General features: G+C 39.7%; 1 protein-coding gene across 1 annotated transcript; it reads left to right on the top strand.

The window, feature by feature from the left end:
- The first annotated feature begins 127 nt into the window (after window positions 1-127).
- LOC136426657 (SH2 domain-containing adapter protein F-like) lies at window positions 128-16,051 on the top strand. The gene is made up of 6 exons (XM_066415384.1): window positions 128-580; window positions 7,745-7,898; window positions 8,988-9,293; window positions 12,282-12,462; window positions 12,751-12,870; window positions 13,268-16,051. Exons 1-6 carry the CDS (start codon window positions 179-181, stop codon window positions 13,452-13,454), a joined length of 1,350 nt encoding a protein of 449 aa, XP_066271481.1. The 5' UTR covers window positions 128-178; the 3' UTR covers window positions 13,455-16,051.
- Window positions 16,052-18,815: the final 2,764 nt, after the last annotated feature.

The following is an 18,815-nucleotide window of genomic DNA, read 5'->3' as shown; positions in this document are numbered from 1 at the left end:
TTGCCAGAAACCTTCTACGCCCTCCTTCGTAACATTTTTGAATGCTCCCTAATCAAATCTCGCGAGGATAGCGAGAGGAGACCAGATCTCGTACCCAGGATCGTTACTGAAAGCCCTGAGGACGAGAGGACCCTTCCCAGTGTGCACTGTGTCGAACAGGAAGCAAGTCACAAGAATCATGGCTAAGTTGCTGAAACATCTGGGTCTGGGGGTCGGGAAAAAGCCGCCGCCACAGCCTCCACGTCCCGACTACTACGACGAAAACTCCGCGAAACCTAGAGTTGGACCCAGGTTATCGGGAGGAGACTCAGACGACGACAATTACGCCGACCCCGCGGACGCAGTACCGGGGACTTACACCGCCGTGTCCGAAGGAGGGGATGCGGCGCGCAGGAAGTCGTCTGGAGGGGACGGTGGTGTCGGGCACCACTCCACGCCTCCGACAAGAACGGGCAGCAGTAAGAGTGACAGTAGTTACTCCGTGTCCAGCTGTGGTAGTGGCAGTGACGGCGTCATCAAAAAGTCGGCAGAAAACCTCCACAGCACCGCGGAAACCACGCACGTGTCCAAACCTATGAAGGTAAACAAAGCTTCCAAATTTCGTGATGTTTACAACGTTCAGGCGGTGTCAGTAAACATGACGATTGTCTAAGCTGTAATTTTTTTGCTGTCACAATTCGCTTTAGGACCCTACATGGCTGTCTGAGCAACCAGAAAAATATATGACCCTACATTCACTTTCTCTTCGGCTTGTCAGTGTTTAGTATGCAGTGTAAATATGCACATCGTGCCGCTCCCTTTGCGATAAACAGAAAGCTGTGCCTCGCCTTTTAAATTGATTCCGAAATGTTGTGTGAAAGTAAAGGAACAGCAACCCCTTCTGTTGGTCTCTACCCGAAGTGTGCCTATAATGACAAGGATTTGGGATTTGTCTGCATTCATTTGTGTCACAACAGACGGCTTTAGGTTGGAGACAGGCATCTGCTGCGGTAGCTGGCTAATCAAAGCCAACAGCAGCCAAAGTCTTTGTTAGATAGCAAACACAACTGTGGTGTTGACAGCCACCCCCAAAAGGAATTATAGTTAGAGCCTGGGTGTCTGATTCTAGTTTGTGTCCGATCTTTAAGCTAATGAGCGTTTGTAAAAGTTTGATAAGCATTTGTTTTACTGTAGTGGACAACAAAAGAATAAGTTTACATAAATTCATATTGTCTAGAAAAACAACACACAACAGTGTTTTGAATAAATCTTAATTGTGGAAAAAATGCCCAAAGGTGAAAATGTTAAATTTGTGCTTGTCTGGCTAATCCCATAAAAGTTATGGTGGATTATCTTCAAAAGAGGGCAATCTATGTCTTGTGTAGTCAGGCAGCAGGCTTTAATCCTATCTGTTCCTCCCTGCTCTCATGTTTCCCCTCTTGTCACAGCAAGATGTCAATCATCCACAGGGATGTTTTCCTATATCAGGACGTCCTCCCCCAAACATCATCTCTGTCAACATATGTCTGGCTTTGATGTCTTCACTTGTCAGTAGTTGGTAAATGGTAATGTCAAAAAGATGTCAAAAGCAGGACTGTAGAGGTAAAACTTCTGGTATTTAGTATTAGAAATATCAGCTGTGGTGTGCACACAAAAGTACAAAGGTGTTGATAGGCACATATTTGATTGTTGTATGATGCGTCCCTTGTTGACCATCTATTGAAGTATTTGTGGAATTGTTTCCTTTGACAAATTTGTGTTTCCCCTCAGTCAAACAACAGTGGAAATCTCATGTGTTTCAACTCAACAAGTGAATTGTTTCCTAGAAGCAGTGTGAGGCCTTTTCAGTTAAAGGCCTTATGATAAAGGGTCTATCCACAAAATGTTTATCCTTGTAGACATATTTTATCACTTAAGTTGTACTGGCAAGTTAATCTGCTTATCCCATGTAGTAAGCTCATTAGACAAATCTGTAGACCTATTCTAGGTAATTGGTTAAGACCACATCATCCCTTAATCATTTATGTGAATCGTATATATTGAAACATCATGGATGTTACAAGTTTCTCAGGATGGAGATACGTATATGTACATCAACCCCTTGAGTAGTTTGCTTAGGAAGAATATGTGCACAATTTGCTCTTACTGTCTTGGCTTTGGAACAACTTCAACAAGGTTTTGATATAGATAGCATTACCAGCTGTGTGTTCTGGTATTGATAAGCTTGGGAGGAAGTTCCCCTGTTCATTCTTCCGAGAGATCGTCATCCTTGCAAAATTGGCAGCAATGTTATAAGATTAAAATTTCAATCAACATGTACATTTTATATCTATAGCAAAATTCTCAGCATTGCTTTTGTCTTGATAACATCTTATAAGTGAAAGAAAAATACCTGTGAATTTTTTCAATGTAGAGTGAGCTACTTTGCTTTCTGCCCCTTGAATTTAAATGTATTGGTCACTGATATTGCTCACTCAGTCTCTGTGACTTGGGCCGTGGAAAGCATCAGACCGGATGGATTGTCTTTTACCCCTGATTTGATGACCTGACCAATATATTGTGATCTGCCTCTAAATAATTAACAAAGTGATTCTGCTGTAATCACTGCCCTTTGCAAATTGTATTGAATGAGAGGAGAGGACGATTCATATTTGTAATTGGGACAGAGGGCTGTGGTAACGTGAGAGCACTAGAAGGTCAACTAGACCAGTGGTCCCCAAAATAGAATCTTCATTCAGCGTATAGAACATTCGTGATGTATGCCTGAATCACAGTCGGTTGGCACTGCGCTGCTATCAAACACAAATTGCATGTCATACATTTATATGGAGACCTCCCCGCCTGACCTTCTGCTGGCAGCCCGGGTATTTTGATTGGGCTGGCCCGCAAAAGTCATGTAGGGATGAATATGAAATGTTGCAGTTTTTTTTTACCTCAGATTCTCAGAATTTAGACATTTCAAAGCTGGCATACAGTTGAATGGAATTCCTTACCCTGCAGGATGTGTGGCGATATAGTAGTCTAGTAGTATTTGTTATGGGTTCCTACCTCTTTCATACACAATCTGTTGGCATAGACAAATCATCTAGCATCCAAGTCTCAAGGATTTATTAAACAAATAGGTAGAGAGACTGGGTGTCTAGGTCCTCCCATTGATTGCATTTGATCAGGATGAATAACAGAATATGCCATTGAGCTTCACATTAAAGCCACAATCCATGTGCACAATGGGGACCCTCTCCGCTCTTGGCTGTAAAATGAGAGCCAAGAGGGAATCGATGGATTATGGTCAGAAATAATGAGGGAAGTCTATGGCACAAACTGACAAAGTGATGAGATTGAAGGGAAGAGAATTTTAATTCCAATGAGTCCAAATTATATTGAGAAAAGATCATGGACTGAAAGTCCTAGATAATTTGGTTGCGCTGACTTGCATAGTTTATTTGCCGTCATCAACTGTGTGTGGTTTGAACCTTTTGCAGGGCACAGTAATTCTCCTTGCTTCCTAACCCAACAACCAATACAAATTTGGTGCCAAACTGCTAGTTTAGCAGGCTGGAAGTTGAACAGTGATTTTCAAAAGAACATGAAACAAATAGAATTATTGTAATTTTGATGATTTGATTTCACTATTATTGTATTAAGGTCATATTTAGCATTCAAAGTATATGAACATGTACATGAAGAGAATTCTAGATGAACTGAGGTTGTTTTTCTGGCTTCTTTATTTTTCCCTAAAGGCATTGCAACATTTCTGTCATTTTACTCTTTCACCACTACGCAAAGGGTCGGTAGTTTTGGCATGCTCATATATAATTCCCCCACACTCTTATTTATGGCTTCTAGTAAGCTGACACAATGTTTTCTAGAAATACTGTATAACCAATACCCCTGAATGTTATTTGATTGCCTTTCTTAAAAACCAAATGAATAGGTAGCCAGAAATATCCGGGTGGTCTCAGCTGACTTTCACAGGCTTAATCTTATCAGGTTCTCTTCCTTTCCAATCCTGGGGGTCTTATCATACCTGTCAAGAAAGCCTTATCACCCTACTACAGCATAGGTACCTCAGACCAAGGAGGTCCTTGCTCAGACCAACCTACAATCACACGCTTCACAACATATTTCTCATCACCCAGAACAGAACTCAACAAGAGTAGCACACTAACTTGTAAAGTTAGCTGTTGATTATCATGATGACACTCAACTAATTCATATAATTGTTTTTGTGCCAAAGGCTGTTTTCCCCATTACTTGCCAGCTTGTCTACCTCCCATCTGTTGGATGGTTCTGGTTCAGAGCATGTCTTTACTGCTGAAGATTGGATAAGATGACTCTGGGGACAGCTGGGCATGATGAAAAGGGAGGGGACGGGGAGGGGCAGTGAGAAGATTGACACTTTAAAATTTCACGCTTTCAACAGAAATGAAGCTCTCTGGAATCAGACTGGCATCATATCAAGGACTGCATCGCTCATTTACACCCTTTTCATGTACTACAAATACCGGTATGATATACGAGGAAATTGGATAAAAACATTTCAATACATAGTCCCGTTGTAAAATGGTTGAAATACTGCCCTTCCATTTTACATGTCATATAGATAGCTTATGAATTGTAAGGAACAGAAATAACATGATCACACCCTCATTTTAAAGACAAATACCTTTTCAGACCCTACTGTTGTGTATTAAGATATGTTGCTTCCTATAATCTCACCTACATTTTCACAAAATTCACATCATTCAGAAGCCACTGTGTTTATCTATAAATCTGCCTGGATGTGTACTTTTTTCTCAGTCAGACTCAGAGTGCTTACTATTCCAGTACTCCTATCAATGAATGTACAGACTGTTCATAGAATTTGTTGTCTTCAACGTTTTCATTTATCTTGCTAGATTCACATGGAGCATTTGTCTAACTCTGCTTTTCAATGTAAAGGCAGTGAAGGCTATGCACATCCTTACTTAATGTACTCGTGTATTTGTTCTTTCAATCGGACGGACTCCATGGTCCATGATAACAGATGCTTTGGAAGTCATAAAACTGATTGGCTTGTACTTAACGTCTAGGCTCCCTGTGTGTTTCGTCATGGTGCCTTTTGTGTGACCTGTATAGTCAGGATTCAGTTGGACCAAAAGCATCCTTTCAACGTTCAATCTTGTAGCTGGCAAACCCCTGCTGATCTGAAACATGTTTCTAGCACTTCATTGGTCAAAAGACTCTATTGTCTGGCCTGCATGCCCTTTTGCTTTGTATAGCAACAGATTTGTTCATGTACATGTACTAGGATGTAGTTCTGGGGGTTGTGTTTTGTGTGGCTCTCTCTTCACTTCAACTTGCAACCTAATTTACTACATTTCTAAGAGACAGGTACATTTTGTAGTGTGGAATATACATTTCTTTCTGTCCATACTGGTTCATCCCTGTACCGGTAGTTTGATGAAATTGACGTAAATGACTGGATTTAAAATGCGGCTTAAGTAGTGTTATTGCAAGGCACTATATGCTTGATTTATGATGGTTTAAATTATTTGATGGCACTGTAAGATCATCTATCATATTGTTTAAGTTTGTTCCCCTATCGAGTCACGGTTCTCTATTATTCTATACCAAGTTTACCAACATATGTATTAACATCTTCGAAAAGGGGCTATGTCTTTGATTTGTTAAAGCATAAAACAATACAGGAAATTGAAAAGAACCATGACATTTGTGCCATTATTTAGTTAACATAAATGTATCTACTAAGTTGTCTGTGATTTTTCACTGTATATACTATATACTGTATTTTTTGTGTCAGTTTCAGTTCATCAGATGATCATGTCTGCTACAACCCCCCTCCTGCAGATAGGTTTGTGTATGAAATTCAATGATAGACTGCCAGAGGCCATTATTTGTTATCCTCAATCCTAGTGCCTCAGTACTGTTTACTCAGGTATGAAATTAAACCACATATTTTGCTCGGGGCCATAACATCTGTGACCTGGAGAGAGGTATATTGCTAAAATGAACTATTGTACTACAGTATACAACAGCCCTTGTATAGGTCATAACCAAGTGGCTATGTTTTGTTTGTTCTATGATAACTCTAAAGGTGATAGATTTATCTCAATTCTATTCTATTGAACAGAGGTCTTAGCCGAAGGGTTAAGAGGTTAAATTTTTGTCACAGGCATCTGTTTTTGTGCTTACCACTTTTTGTTGTATCATTTTCTATAGCTTCTCTTCATAAAATGGCTCAACAGAATATGCCTGTTCAGAAAAGGCATTATTTTGCTCTTACATGTTCTTATCAAAGTACCCTTTTGATTTTTTGGATGAAAAACACCTCAATACAGAGCGGTATGTAGATAAATAAAGATCAGTAAACAAGTTACTGGTAGTGGTACAGCTGATTAGTCTGCTGAGGTGTATTTGGTATGTATTATTCTTGCTTTGGTATTTTTAGCAGTTCTGCCTTGTACAAGAGTGCTAAAGGTCGTAGTTAAACTTTTATCAATGAATTCTGTTCAAAGATAACTGTGTTCCCTGGAAACTAAAAATGTATTCTGTACAACGCTTCTTACCCCTTTAGTATCTCTATATACTATTGTATGTCCATCTATAGATTTGATAAAGAAATTAAATAACAGCGATGATAATTTATTTCTTATGTCTGAATTCCTTAATCAAAATATACCAGGACACTTCCCCCATCAGCCCAAGTTGTTTCCCCAGGGCTTCCCTGGTCCTAACCGTTAATAGCCTGGCTGATTATTTATGACAGAAAATCAGGTCAATTGTCCACTCAATATCCCATCCAGAGATTTATAATGGACCCATTCAAGGTGTGGTATTCAGATACAGGAGTAATGCATTCATCACGAACAGCTGTTGTGGTCATATTAGGATTGCGGTATATGTTTGTTACACTGTAGTGTACACAAACTGGTTTTATTACTGACTCAAGTACTGTAATGTACAAGATACTGTAATTGAAATATCTTCAGGTTTGCTGTCATTTGATATCGCGGTAAGGAGAAAATGGGTGTTTCCATGTTTCTGGTGGTTTTAAGTTCACATTTCCGCATAGTCACATACTGTACAGTAATGGAAACACCGGCGTCTTTACGGATTAAAGTTTGCAGCGAAGCATTCACCGCAAAAACTGCAAACATAAATCCATCACGGTATTTTTATACTTTGTAATTTTTTTTATATGTTACTTTGAATTGCTCTATAGTGAGGTGTTATGTGTGCTTACAAGGATATCTACATTGAATACCAAGGTTTTTGACAATTATTGAATTTATAAGACCGTGATCAATCTCTGTCTGCACAAGCACTTGTTGCAAATATCGATCTTCGCTCATCCAGAGACCTGGTATATCAAATCATCTTTACTTTATTTCCCTCTCTATATCCTCAACACCAACTCCTTCTCCATGAATAATGTACAACTCCAATCGGTAAGGTTGCAAATCACTATAAAGGGTTTAGGTACATACTAAGCCTTCCTGCAAGTTGAGCTTTAGGATCTTCAAACAGATTGTCAAACTTGAGAACTGGTGAATCCATTCATTGCACAATAGGATTCATTGCATAGGGAAAGCAATAGCTCCTAAATTTTACCCATTGAAAGGGGACTCACAGAACTAGCCTCCTGACAACATTTACAAACCCTGCTAAATTTCATATCTTAGTGACCAAAGAGAGAGTAGCTCTCCATGTTTATGTTCTTCCTCAATTTTTTATGATGCATTTTTTAAATCTCTTTGTCCAGCCCATTGTGCTTGATGACTACAGTGACCCTTATGACATCAGAAAAGCGGTTCTTGAGAGCAGGGATTACGACGTGCCTCCTGACTGTCGACCACCCAAAGAGGACGACTACAACAACTACTCAGACCCATACGATGCACAGAAAATTATACAAGGTTCGTTTCTCTTTCCATCTTGCATTCTTCTTCTTCTTTACCCTTTTCCTTTTCATTTATCTTTTATCTTATCTCATCTGAAGTCTTTTCTCTAAAATCTCAAAGTTTTGTTCCACTACTTTCTGGTTTTAGCTATAGCAATATCATTGTTATAATATAGTCAAACAAGAAGTTCAGGAAACTGTTAATCAAATGTTTTCTACCCTTCACATCCATCCTTGTCAGCAGCAACTCCCAAGCTCCCCCTGCTTTACATGTACCCATGAAATTGGCCGATTGTCATGGTGCATGTTTGGCTAAGTCGGTCAGTGCTGGACCTCTGAGTCAGACATGTTGCCCATGTTTGGCTTGTCTACACATGAGTCTAGGAAAACAGGCAGGAGTTTCTTACATCCTGAACATTTCCTAGTAACCCCCTCTCTCAAAATGCATGCACTCAATCAGATGGATGAGCTGCTGTGACTAAAGCACCGTAGTGACGATTACTTACATGATTGGAACACACTTGTAGTAATCAACCACTCTCGTTTGCAAAATTAAGGCGCAGTTACTTGGAATCAAATCATCTTTAGTCACGACTTTGCCCGGTAATCAGTGTTATGAGTGGCATGAGTTATCTTCTTGGTATCGCAATGAAAAATACTGGAAATATATCATGTACCGTTCCGGTAGTATAACCACAGGGTATGGTAGTATGCATATTGATCTGCATGATTTGAAATTGGTTTTATATTGAACTTGTTTTACAGACAGTAGATCGATTATGCAACTTGTTCTTTTCCTTAAAAGGAGAAAACATTTGTGTGACACCTGTGTGTATGAAAGTCATTTGCCTAGTAGTCTTGGAGCTAAGTACAGAAAAGAAAGAAAGAAAAAGAGGATAGTTGATAGCAAAAATTGTAAAGATATCAAGCAGATTCTAGTACTAGTAGGGTAGATGCAGAGTCTACTCCTTCTTTGAAGATTGTGTTGATGAGTTTGTATGATGATTATTTTTTCTTATCTTTCTTATTGACCATGTCTTGGTCTCTTGGATGATAAATTTAAGTTGCCTAACCGATCGGCCGAATGTCCCATCCCTGACTTCAGAACTCAGGATACAGCAAAATAAGGAGGCCAAGGAGGAAACACATCGCTCCAGCACCCCCGACAGTGACAGCAGCAGCAACGACTCAGCGCTATACGAGGACCCCTACGAGCCGAGCGCTCCGGAGGCGGAGGATACAGACACACACCAGGCCAGGTTAGCCAGGGAACTAGAAAAGGCAAAAGAAACACAGTTGAAACAACAACAACAGCAGCAGCAGCAGCCAGATGAGGACACCAGACCAGCAGAGGATTACGATCAACCATGGGAGTGGTCCTCCAAAGAGAGACTGTCTCAAGCATTTGCAGGTATTCCATCTTTTCCTTCACTTAGGTTATTGCACATTTTCATGAATTTTTTGTGTGAAGTACAATGGACATAGCTGTTTCAAAATGAAGAAAGCCAAGTTTGGATCAAAATGAAGAAAGCTATGTTTGCACGAAGAATGTAATTGACATAAGTGCATTTGACAATAGATCTGTGTAAACTGTAGCTTCTTCTTACAAAAGGGTCAGTAGGTAGAATTACGCAACTATACTTGAAGCCTATGCTTGAAGCCTAGAATATAATGCAGCAATATCACTACAAGTGTACAATTCCATGTAACATTCTTGTGTGTAAGTGTGCTGTCCTGCTCCTTTCTTGAGGTTATTCTCTCCGTGTCTTTTCTATAACTCTGATAGTCAAAGAAGGAGGTCATGTATTCTGTTTAAGTCTCATGAGCATGAGTGCATCTTTCTACATTCTAAATCAAGTTTGGTAAAGGCTGGCCGGCCTGTGACACTTTGATGTTTAAAGCATTCAGAAACGTGTTGCAGCTCAGTCACACAATTTTCACTACTCTAGCCTCTTTTTTCTACCTCCGTTTCTCACGTTCTTTCTTCTTTCTGTGTGTGTTTGTGTGTGTGTGTGTGACTGCCATCTCTCCTCCTTTCCACTAAAGTATACAGAAAAAGGTGCCGCCACAGACCAGGTACTCTGTGTGTCTCTGTCTCTCTCTTTACTGATATTGCTGGCATCTACATGTAAATAAACGCTTTCTCTTAAATAAAAGCTAATAATTTTTTTGAGGAATGTAGGAAGACAAGTTGCAAAATGATTGTCACATGTTGATTTGAAATAAAACAATGTAGTATGATTGCAAAATATTACATAAACCGCAAAGGCTTGTAAGGTCTGGGAAAGCATGGGCAAATGTGGACACAAGTTTAGGGATGTTCGTGAAAATTTCGAAGTATATTTAGATGCCCTTTAGCACTTTAAATCACGTAATCATACAGATGAGAGTATTTTAGTTAGTTATTCTATTACAATATATCTAAAAAGCTCTGTGCTTTTATCTTTTTATTTCATGTCTATATTGCTGGAGGTCTCCGTCCTTGATGGGGTTTACCAATATGCCTAGAGCTGTTCAGCACATACATGCATATCCAACTCACGTGTGGAATGTCTAGCTTTACTACCTTACTCAGATTAATATGTCTAAACACCCACACGTCGCTTTCAAATTTTCCAGCATAATTACATCTGGCTGTTTCTTCCCGGGAAACATGATTATGTCGTGCGTCTGATGACATACATGCTCAGAGCTGTTGCTGAAAAGAAGAATGGGGTTTTAGACAGACACTACCAATTTTGATCAATTTCACACTAAAGCCAATTGTTGTCCTAATCATATGCGCCGACAGAGATGAAGATCACATGATAGAAGGTAGCATCAGATGTAACGTGTAAGTGAGGAAGAAATACCATAGCCTGTAGGTTATGACACTGTGACATTTTACTCTACTCTACTGGAAAATTTAAGTAAAGATAAAATTTTATACAATACAGCACTGTAATGTCATTCTCCTGTATTGCCCCGTAGACCAGGGTCATGAAAATGTCACAGGTCAAAAGACGCCATCACTGCTGAATGATGTAGATCATTTAAAAACATGAAAGACTAAGATTATTCCACATAAACTGTTGAGCCCTTACAAAGAGCTTGCACATAAAGATCAAGGCTTGCAGAGAAAGTGCAAGATGTCATCTTCAATCTAATAAGATTTTGGTATGAAAATGTTCAGCATGTCTTCTCCCTCAAAACCAAACGTCCAACCCCTGACAGTCCGGTGTGACTTTGGCGTGTAATTGATAATAGATGGTACGATGTGCCCGGTACCAGACTTATTTAGTAACATCTAAAAGGTATTGACTTTGCTGAACTAACAAGATTACCCAGCATAAATCGGATTGAAGAGAAAATGCCCTGCCAGAAATATTGTCTAATGAATCTTGTTTGGGATCACACATTTACAAAAGTAGTGCAAAGTTGCATGATGGATAAATTGATTATCACCCTCCGAGGGCACTGCAAAGTAAAGGTTACCTTGAGGACATAAGTTTGATTTATATGCTGATTCTGACATAGGTTTTGACTCTTGCATTCTTCCAATGACACACAATAAAACTATGTTTTCATACTTGCCATCCAGCAAGGCTTTATTCCCAATGTGCTTTTGATTTCTTTAGATATAACCTCTGTATACTAGTAATTTTTGTTCTTTGCTACAAGCAACTATGCCCTTCTCTTCTATCTGTTTCCCTTTTCATCTCCGTTATCCCCATCACCCCAATGTGCAGTCAATGTGATGAGACTGAAACCTCCTGTCGTATACTTTCTTGCTCATGGAGGTAACTGTCTCATGTACATACTTAACTGACCTCTATATCAGTCATTGTAGCAGTCATGCTAATCAGCACGGTTTGGTATTAAAACAAACAGAACCTATTAGAAGGAATTACTACTCTCCAAGCAGAGGAAGGGTTCTGGTAAGTTTTTTTACGTGTTTTTAGGTGTTTTTGTCGGGCTTTAAAGCTTTAAAGCCCGACAAAAACGCCTAAAAACACGTAGAAAACCTGCCGGAACGCTTCCTCTGCTTGGAGAGTAAGGAATTACAGGATAAAGCGTGTGACAAAGAATCATTTTCCTGGCCTGTAGTTTTTAGTGGACTGAATAGCATGTCATTCCATCCATAGATAACATATACAATGTAGAATATGCTTTCTACACTCTCAGCTCCCAGCTATGGTTGTAAGTGATTTTATAAATCTTTGGTTATAGACAAGTGTGATAGAAAGGGCTATCAGCATGTAGTAAGATTAGACTTACTACTTACTAGATTGCGCTCCTAGCGGCTGGCCCGACTGTAGCCGCACTGGTGGGGGTCATTAACCTCCGCCAGCGAGAGCTTGTGTAAACACAGGCTAGTTATAAGATATCTATTGACCATAAACCTGATTTGAATTTACAGCCCAGTTGGACCAACAGCAGCCCTCCCCGGCCCCACCAACCCACAGCGCACCTTCAACAGACAAGAGGCTGGCTGCAGTACCAGAGAACACCGCTAGTCCTCTCAGCAAGACCGCGGTATTCAGGAAACCATCTCATGAGGGGTCAGAGATTGATCCAACTATACCTCTGGAAAGTCAAGGGTAAGCTGTTTTTACAAATTTGCTGGCAAATTTGTCCACACTCTGACCTTCATTGGTCTATCTGTGAAGATTTGACATATGCTGTTGATATATGATGATGCAAAGAGAAAAGTATAAAAAGTTATACAGACAGGGAGAGAGTTTATTATTATTTTTAGAGATGATTAAGATTCTTGAATGTGTATACAGCAATTATTCATCTGTGAAATAATTACTTCTCATCCCCATAGGCTGGATGCATGATTAAATTTGTGTATTCCAATGAGAGTGCTTATGTTTTCCACACAGGTGGTACCATGGGTCCATTAGCAGAGTAGACGCGGAGAACATTCTGCGCTCGTGTAGGGAGTGCAGTTTCCTGGTCAGGAACAGCGAAAGCTCCCGAACCAACTTTTCCTTATCCATGAAGTAAGACCAGATTGTTTCTTTCTTTGACGTTTTGGGGGAGAATGGTAACCACTTGACCAGAATTCTAGCAGCATCCACACAGTTAGTTTCAAGTGGAGATAGCGGGGGTTATATCAATGTTAGATGAACAAACATTCCCACTAAATGTACCAGACAAAAAGGCATGGCAGCATTGAAGGTTAGGCTTTGAAGTAGCAAATAATTTGCTGATGTGTCAGCACAATTTTTATGGTCTGTTTCTATGTTTGTTTGTTGTTCCAGTTAAAAGCTGTGTACTTTTCAAAAATGTATCTTTGGACGTCAGTGCTTTAACACACTACATGATAAGACAATCAGATACATGATGTAGTAATCGGCCTATTAAACCAATATATTCTGATGTATTCCTTTTCTGTAGGAGTGCCAAGGGTTTTATGCACATGAAGATAGCACACAATGTGGACCTGAAATACATCTTAGGGGAGTGCAGCAAACCGTTTGACACCGTACCAGATGTTATCTACCACTACTCCATACACACCCTCAACATCAAGGGGGCTGAACACATGAAACTAAGATATCCCATCACATGTCAGCTCATGTAGAGTCTCAGAAAACCCCATGAAACCAGCTGCTTTTTCCTCTGTAATTTTGCCTCTCTACAACTTTTGTATAGTTTGTATTACTATTGTATGATATATAAGTTGAAGTATGATATATAATGCTTATTGTTACAAAACTATGTAGTTCATAGTGGTTTACTTTTGGCTGTTTAAATATTTTACTATTATACGAAACAATTTAGTTCAACTTCAGGAAGGATACAGGAAGGATACTTTAATGAGAAATAAACTTTTCTCCAACTAAAAAAATCCACTCACCTGAATTTTCGACTCAGTCTTCATCAGCTATCTGACCCAAGTGCTGTAGACACGTAATTTCGCATGTGTGACGGCAGCACTGGGTCAAAGGAAGGGTACTTGCAAAGTACAGTTCAGTTCTTTTTATCTTTGGGGTGCCATGCATTTGAACTGTTCTGTTGATTTTTTTCTGTAACCAACAAATCATTCAAAGTATTTTATGTTTTCACAGACTGAATTTTGCCATCTCTGTGATTTTTGTGAATGATTTGGTGAATAATAGCAAAGATACCATCTGATTGGGCTGTTGCTGCTAACCAATCCAATAGCAACTGTATAGCACCTTGATTGTCAATGACGGTATATTTTGAGAGTTTCTATTGTGTTAATGATTTTATTCCTGAATATTCTGGAGTCCCAGACTACCTCTGATAATTAGAAACAAGTAAAGTGATGTTGGCAGTTGACACGAGAGAAGTTGTTGATGATGATGATGATGATGATAATATTGATGGCTGTTCAGGCAAGCTTCAAATCCTTCTCACCTATTGCTCAAGACTTCACTCAGTCCATTTATAAAACTGGGGAGGGTATACAGGAAGGTATTTACACATTGTATGACTGAATGGAGTAATGGTATTGAGATAAATAAAACTTATGAAAGGGGTATAAAAAAGATTTGTACAATCCAAGGTATGTGGCAAACAATCACATAGTTTTGTTGAAAGAAAAACAACAATTAGTTGTAGAAACTATCATTTAAGGCATCCTCAACATTGAAATTTTGTGTAATGCAAGATTTTGAAAATGATTATTGGTAATTCCTTTTTGGGTAATTTTGAATTCTGCTCAAAGTTTCTGTGGATGTGCTTCTATAACACAGTTTATAGAGAACTTGACAGCTTATTTATACTTTTAAGAGAAAATAGTATGTTTAACTTTGGAGTCATTGATAGCAAATCTTAATCAGAAGGTGCTGTTGGACAGCATGTTAACATACACAGAGAACATTTTCAGTGATGCCACCCATACCAATTCTAGCATGGTAGTACTAAACAGTCTTGGCCTATGAACTGCTCCATGCTTATGCATTATGTTTTGCATGCTTAAGTGCATCCTGAGATGACGTCACCCTGCTCTATGATTAACCTTCCTCCAAGTTTTCTTGGTTCTAGACTATGAGATATCATATTTATACTGTTCAGTGCAATGTTCATGTTTTTTACTTTTCAAGCAATGCATTGAGTGAAAGAAATCTTTGTTGCAAAGTATGATGAAGTATGTTTGGCAGCAGTACAGTACATAATGTACATGGTGTATATTGTAGTACAATGTGAAATATCAACTTAGTTTCTCTGAAGTTTCTCATGTTTCTCTGTTGTATTGTCTTGCTGTAACCAAGTGAACTTATATACATTTGTATGGTTGAATATCAAGAGATGGAAAATTCATGAGGGTAAAATTTGCATTTTGCACATTTTTGAAAGTTCTTTCTTAGCTGTAAATAGTTGTATTGGTAAATGTAAATGTCAATTCTAGCAAAAAGGATGGTGTTCATAAATGAAGGATTTTGTGAATTATGGATGATAAAGACATACTAGTAGACAAACAAAAGCGTGTACTAGTATTGAACTTGCCAACATTCTGTGAGAGAGTCAGACCACAAAGTCAAGTATCTTTTCATGTTGGGTTGAAAGAACAGCAATTCTCGGAGCTTGACAACACTGCTGTTTTCACCTACATGTTCCAATTACAGACAAATATTGGGAATAGTTTTATACTTTATACAGTTATTTCAGTGCAACTACGATTCCTGCGAAGTTTTTGATTTTCATCTTTGTTTTTAGAGCAGCATTTTATTTGATTTGAACAAGTGTTGTTCTAGTCTTAATTTTATCTTAAGTTTTCTGTCTTCCTGTTTGTAAAGATTGTTGTTGCATCATACTGCTAAGCAAAGTATTTATTGTAGAAAATATGTGTTACAGCATTCTTACTGTTACAACAATGGCTGGATATATTAAATAATTCTTTTACGATTATAGGAAATCAGCCAAGTAATGCTAGTGGTGGTGAGTAAGGGTGTTTCTATTTGATTCTGACATCAGAAAAAAAGTGATGTGTATTCAATTGCACTAGAGTTGACTCAATTAGATGTGAGGTAGCAAGTCAGTGTGTCTGTTCCTAATGTGATATTGGCCAGGAATTGAGGCTTTGCTGATTGCTTCTGCATGCAGCTTAATATATTCAGATACCCCTGAGATGTATCTTTATTTTGCCATCCTTTATTTGAAATTGTGTAAGACTCAAGGCCTGGAAAAGGATTAAAAGGAAATCTATGCATACATCATTAGTCTGTGTTTACCATTTTATCAGCCTTTATACATTTTGCACATGGTGAGGCTTTGGGTAATATAAGGTAATGAGCAGGACATGGCTGAACTACAGATGGGGGGGGGGGTGGCAAAGCCAATGAAATGTCCCTGATACTGAACCACAACCAGATTAGTAGTTCTTCCCTGGTGGTGATCACCATCCACACATTGGAAAACATACCTGTCCCTGGTGCACAACCTTATCCACACACTAGCAACAGACCCGGTGCTGAACACCATCCACACACTGGCCAATAGACCTGTCCTTGGTGCTGAACACCATCCACACACTGGCCAATAGACCTGTCCTTGGTGCTGAACACCATTCACACACTGGCCAACAGACCTGTCCCTGGTGCTGAACACCATCAACACACAGGCCAACAGACCTGTTCTTGGTGCTGAACACCGACCACATATTAGCTAACTGACCTGTCCACGGTGCTTAACACTACTACATACTGGGAAAAAACTGGTGCTGGACATCAACCACATGCTTGCTAATAGACCTGTCTCTGGTGCTGAACACCATCCACACATTTGCCTTCAGACCTGTACGGCTGGACACCATCCACACAAGGTAAACAGACCTGTCCCTGGTACTAAGCGCCATGCACAGAGACAAACAGACAGATCTGTCTTTACACGGGTATAAATCACAGTTGAAAACAGCTGTCATTGGCTCTGAAAACCGTCCACTCACACAACACAGGGCGTGATGTTCCACTACCTACGCCCGTCGGATGGTGGCGCTAGTAGTAAGATCGTAGAGTGAAACGCCGTCCTGACATGTCTGCAAAACCCAGCATGAAGCGGCCCACACTGAAGACAGTGGCACCCCGATGTTGGCCCGTATGAGCTAGAGAGGGGTGACGGATACCAACGTCGGACTGGGACAGGACGACAGCTGCATGAGAAAGCGATGAGGCTATCCAGGCGGCAGAGAAATCGCCAGGACGGTGTCGGGGTAAAAGTAGACGTATAGCACGCCCACCGGACGACAAGTGGACGAGGTGAATGAAGGAAATAACGAATGAGTGAATGAATGAATGAGATGAAATTATTTAGGTCAGAAAATGTTCAAACCACTAAAAATGAAACCAAATAACCCTCGAAATGCAATGTATCATTAATTCTTTACTGTTTCACAACTAAGGAAATACGCAAAGATGTTTGACACAGTACTAGCACTGTTTTCATGTACGTGTCAACTGTGAACAATATCATGTGTTAGAAATAACTACATGTATTTACTAGAATCATTACCCATTCGAAGCAGGATGAACCCACAAAGAAAACTTATTTTTGTTTGTCTCTTACATGTTTAGGGTTGCTCCCACCTGTCGACTTAATGCACAGGAAGAGAGCGGACAGCAGAGCGCGTCTACCTTAGCCTGGAGTCCAGCCTTCTTAGCATTGGCCCGCTCCCCGTCGCTAGGCGGCTTGTGACGTCGGGAGCGGGCCAAAGCTAACAAGGCTGGACTCCAGCTGCAGGCTACGTCTTCTTCCGATCAACATGAGACCGGATGTAGATAGAGCAGGGCAAAATTTATAGCATAGAGAGATATGAAAATATGATTTTTACAACAATTCTTATGTCTACCAGATTACCTTTTAAGCCTGAAAAAAATTACGAAAAGGGAGAAAATTATTATATTTTGGCAACCATATGCATGATGGTTATAGCTTTCTAGTACCAAACTTCTGACGGGGACTGTAGGACCATCCAAAAGATACGTTTGAACTGTGAACAGCGAAACTAATAAGAAAATCTATGAACATGAAAAAATAGAAGGAAGATTCGCAGCACGCCTTGCATCAAAAGAAATGAAAAGTAACACGATTAAAAAAATTTAGAAAAGAGTAAAATGTTTAGTAGATATCAAGTGGTTATTTCGCATTTCAAAATGTGATCAAGGTTATGCGCACTTGTAGAAATCTATTTCTCAAACAAATCGTGACAGGCTAAGCTAAGATGCGATGTAACAGCATTTCCTTTGACTTCATGTGATGATGCCGAATGAATGTCAACTCTTTGTAAGATTTAACATTGTGTACAGCTAATGTTTTCTCTTGGGCATATATTCACAGGTGCAAGTTTCATTGTATGATGTCCACCTGTCGCCCTTGAGTGGTCCATTCATCTCAAGTTGCCCAGGGAGCATAAAGAATGCTGAAACATCTATTACATCAATGCCGGTGCGGGAACATGGGAAAGGACTTGTCGATTCCCATCGTGATGTCGGTTCCTTTCTTAGAACCCCTAGACTAATCTCTACCAGACCTTTTCTCGTGCTGAAAAATACCGGAGATTGGGGACAAATTGGCCAATGAGGGTGCAGTTGATTTGGCAGGTCAGTTGTAATGTCGGTCTGGACCTTGGTTGGACCTTTTTTACTTGTCTTACTCATCTGGAAAACAATTTGACCAATTTCTGATATCTTTTGGAATTCAAAAGGGCATGGTGTAGACTACCCCTACTCCGTGTGCCAATTTGCACGTGCCAAATGTTTCCACCAATGAGGAACTCTGTGACGAAAAGTACCGACTTCCGGTTGGAGAGAGCCCCCGTCAGTAGACGAAACATAGCAGTTAGTTTAGCCATCAGACGATTCTGCAAGTTAGTGTTCACGATTATATCTCTTACTTTTGAGACCCTGGTTTTGGGTCACTGTGCGGACAATGTAATAAATTTCACGAAAAAAACTGATGTGGTTCTTTCAAATTCTAACAG

Source organism: Branchiostoma lanceolatum, chromosome 2 (genome assembly GCF_035083965.1).
Source record: "Branchiostoma lanceolatum isolate klBraLanc5 chromosome 2, klBraLanc5.hap2, whole genome shotgun sequence".
Taxonomy (NCBI): Eukaryota; Metazoa; Chordata; class Leptocardii; order Amphioxiformes; family Branchiostomatidae; genus Branchiostoma; species Branchiostoma lanceolatum.
This window is presented reverse-complemented; position numbering and strand designations above follow the sequence as displayed.